The sequence below is a fragment of the Pteropus vampyrus genome, unplaced genomic scaffold (assembly GCF_000151845.1).
Source record: "Pteropus vampyrus isolate Shadow unplaced genomic scaffold, Pvam_2.0 Scaffold143, whole genome shotgun sequence".
NCBI lineage: Eukaryota > Metazoa > Chordata > Mammalia > Chiroptera > Pteropodidae > Pteropus > Pteropus vampyrus.
In genome coordinates this window covers 3,442,006-3,445,936 of record NW_011888924.1, presented here as the reverse complement: position 1 = coordinate 3,445,936, position 3,931 = coordinate 3,442,006, and the positions used below count along the sequence as shown (strand labels likewise).

The following is a 3,931-nucleotide window of genomic DNA, read 5'->3' as shown; positions in this document are numbered from 1 at the left end:
AGACCCAGCCCTGACCTTGACTGAGAGAGAGATCAGCATGTGATGTGTATCGAGCCCCGTGCTTTGTGTGCTTTTAAGCACATGAAGGTCCATGTAGAAGCCTTGATTCAGGACTCCACAGATGCGTAAAGCAAAGACCTCTCAGGTTCTGGTTCCTGTATGTTAGAAACCAGATACCATACTATAATGTTAGGAAGAATTCATGCCACCGAAGGGTCATTTACCTTATCAGAGCATTTGCTGTTAGGGTCCCTTTAAAGAGTGAGACCCCGGCTAAGTTTTGAAGGGGTTTTAGCACAGTGCATCCTGGTGCGATCCCACCCAACCTGACCATAAACACATCTGCTGAACCCTGGGAACTGACCCACGGTGGAACCTTGGCTTGTTCTCAAAGCTTCGCTCCGTAAGGAATAGAGACTTTTTTTTTTTTTTTTAAGAAAAAGGTTAATTGAATGCTGGGGGGAAAACTTCTTGCCAAGGCCCTTATCAGGCCCTTACAGCTCCACCCTCCAGGCCACTCTCTCCAGGGTGAGAAAAGTTTCTCTACCCACGAGGAAGGCATCCCCACTGGTCCAGAGATTGGACGGTTACAGACAGTTACGGGCCATTTCAGAGCCTGTGCCATTATAAATATCATTAGTCCCTTTACCTTCCGTGCCCACCTGGGGATATTCAATTGCTCTCAACCCTGCTAAAAGCACTGGCTCCTTTTGTTGTCGCAGTGAATGAAGGTTAACAGGCAGGACGGCTGCTCTAGACATTTATTAAATCGTATGCTGCACCAACACTGCATTGTACTTCACAGGAGACTGGCCACAGACAAAATAAACCACCATGAATCCGCTTTCGGGGGCTTTTTGGCTCCTTTGTCATCCAATATACATACACTTTGGCAAACAGACCAGTTTACAGACTTCCACTGCAGATCTGAGGTTTCGTTTTTCTATGTGGCATTCTGGCAAGGGAGATACACATTGTACTTTGGTAGTTTGTCTAGGGTGGAGTTTTTCCCACATGTAAACATTTGACTACATGAGTGTGTGCCAGGTGATGAATTAATGGCACCCCTGCCCTTGCATGATCTAAACAGGAGGCCAACACCCTCATCCAGGCTGCAGTGGAGATGAGAGGCTCCGGGAGCCCAGGCAGCCCTACGGGGGAGGGCGCTGGACCGCAGCCACCTGCTCGGAGAAGTGGCACCGCCTGAGGCAGGACCCGCAGCAACAGCCGTGGATTAGAAATCTGAGCAGCATTTAGGTGTGGAAAAAGCAACCCCTAAAAGAACGACAGTCAGATTTGGATTCTTTTTTTTTTTTTTTAATTTCTTCCTTTAAGTAAACTGCGTCTGTCTGAAACTGTGTCATGTTCCCCAAAGCCCAGAAAACGAGGAAAACAAGGAGAGAGCTTTCGCCAAGTCGGAGAAGCACAAGATCAATGCCCCAATCACATTATTTCTCAACTGAGACCAAACAGTGACTCAGCTAACAGCATAACTCATGTGTGGGGTCGGGGGAATTCGGACTTGGTCCCAACTTCCTCTGAAGGTGGAGGGCAGATGAGGCTCCCCGCCCCCCAACAGAAGCAGGCAGCCCCGGCCCGCCCCATGTACATGAAAAGAGGCAAAAGTGGCAGCTTTTCGTTTAAAAAGGTTTGTGTCCTCACCTCCGGTCAGAGCAGTGCCCGCGCTGGCCCACGGAGGTGGGGACATGGGAGCGTGCAGGCTGAGCTGCAAGGGAACCCACCACCCGCCACAGCCTTTGCAGGGGGCTGTCTCCCTCCTCTTCTGCAAGTGCCCACAGCTGCCGAGGGCACGTCTGTCTGAAGTCCTGTGCCCCTATCCCCTTGCCCAGCAAAGCCGTTCTGGGTCCAGAGAGTTAAAAAAAAAGAAGAAGAAGAAGAAGACTCCAGAGCAAGGCTGGGCCAAAGCCACATCAGTGGAGCCTCCAAGGGGCCAGTACCTCCCCTCTCCTGGGGAACCTCACTCTGATCTCCAGCACAGATTGCACATAATATCACTTGCTCCCCTGCCAAAGACTGAGCCCATTCAGACCACGTGCTACTCAGCAAGCGAGACTCCTGGTTTGAGTTCAGTTACACAAAGCAAGTCTTGGCTTTGCCAGGCCTGTCGCTGAGGCCCCTGGGTTCCTCCCACAGCCTTGTGCTCTCTGCAGCCCCTGGATTCGGTCCAGCACCCGCCGCCTCGAGGGGGAGGGGCGCACTCCGTCTCCTTCAGGGCTCTGAGCTTCTGCGACCAGGGCTGACCACCCAAAGCTTCTCCATGGCAGGGGCTGACGGGGACGACGGGGGCTGGGGTGTGCGCATGACTAACAGGACACCAAAGCAGCGGGGAGGAGGGGAAAGCAGAGGCGGCCAAGCTCCAAATCCCAGAAATCATTGCTCAAAGAGGGACGCTGCCCCCACACTCCCCACCCACTCCGCCCAGCCATCGTGGGGAGCGGGAGCCCTGAAGGCAGCCTCCGTGGCTGTGGAAAGACACCCGTCAGAGCCCCCCCACCCCCGGACCTGAGGAGGCCAGCCACAGCCAGGCCCCTGCCCGCAGGACGAGAACAGCTCCAGTCACTGGGAGCTGGGGCTGTCACCCTCTGTGAGGGTCTTGAAGTCCATGGAGAGAGCTTGTTCTTCCGCCTGGGGGGGCCGCTTCCAGTCGGATCGAGTCAAGATGTAGAGCACGGCCACAGCAAAGCCGGCCAGCAGCAGGCCCAGCACGTTGGCCAGGACACCCTCGGGCTCGAACATGCTGTACTCGGTCCTGCAGGGTCAGGGCAGAAGGGAGGAGCCATCCAAGGAGTCAACATCAGGCCACGTGCCATTTGCACCTGAGCCAGAAAGATGCCTCGGCCCAGGCCCAGCCCCTCCGTCCCCCACCCAGAGAGAAACCACCAGGCGGCTAACTCCGCCGAGAACCGGCTCTGAAGGCGGCGGAGGTCCAGGGAAGCGGGACAGGGCTCGGCCTCTGGAGGGATCGCGGCGCGAGACACTCACCCGAGTTTAAACAGCAGCGCCTCCTTCAGGCCCAGCAGGGCGGTGCCCACGGACAGCAGGAAGATGGCAGCGCCGAAGAAGACGTGCTGTGGGCGGTAGCGGATCCGCAGAGAAAACGAAGCCCCAGGGAACAGGAAGAAGCTAAAGCCCACCAGCCACTGGAAGGAAAGGCGGGGTGGTGCCGGGGACGGGGTTGGCCACCGTCTGACCAACCCAGGGACGTCCCGGGCAGGCTGCAAACCCCTCCACCCACCATGGGTTTCCTCCGTCTTAAGAGCAGTGATGGAGGAGGCACGAAGCACTCGTGGGAAAGGTCCGGGCCCCGGCACCTGAGGCCCGGTCCCACGCATCACACTTGAGCACTGGGGAGGCCGGGCCTGTGGCCAAACACGCGTGCGCAGCTGAAGGGCCCCCCCGGGACCCAAGATCCCCTCGCCTGCAAAGTCTGGCTTTGTACCCATCTCGGAATCGGAAAGCAGCATCCAGCTGTACTAAAGCACCCCTTTCACCTGCGGACACACCTGGAGAACGGGCCCTTCCGTGGCGTTATTTTAGCCCTGTTCCCCACCTCCCCGCATCGCTGCGAGGCTGAAAGGACTCACCTGCACCAAGTAGAGAACAAAGACGAGGAGGCCGCACCAGCTGTGCAGGCTGTACAGGTCCGGATAGCCCTTCTTCCTGTGGTAGTCGAACACCGCCACCAGGCCTGGACCAGAGACAGGGGTCACGTGAGGACAGGCTGATGGGGACGGGAGCAGGTGAGGTGACCCAAGGGAAACCTGATTAGCAGGGATTTCTGGGCTCTTGTCCCAGCAGCCAGTGTCCCTGCCTGCGATGCCTGGAAGGGGGAGGAGGGAGCAGGGCGGCAGGGGTGGGGGTGGGGAGGGCTGAGCCCAGGAACTCACCCACCAGGGCGATGATGAAGGCA

The 3,931-nt window shown here is 57.1% G+C and overlaps 1 protein-coding gene across 1 annotated transcript; it reads right to left on the bottom strand.

Moving 5' to 3' along the window:
• Positions 1-747: 747 nt before the first annotated feature.
• On the bottom strand, positions 748-3,930 carry LOC105297766 (cytochrome b561; the record flags this gene model as incomplete). Its single annotated transcript, XM_011368586.2, has 4 exons — positions 748-2,770; positions 3,004-3,161; positions 3,606-3,709; positions 3,909-3,930. Coding segments are annotated over 4 exons (477 nt in total), but the record flags the coding sequence as incomplete, so codon positions are not given.
• Position 3,931: the final 1 nt, after the last annotated feature.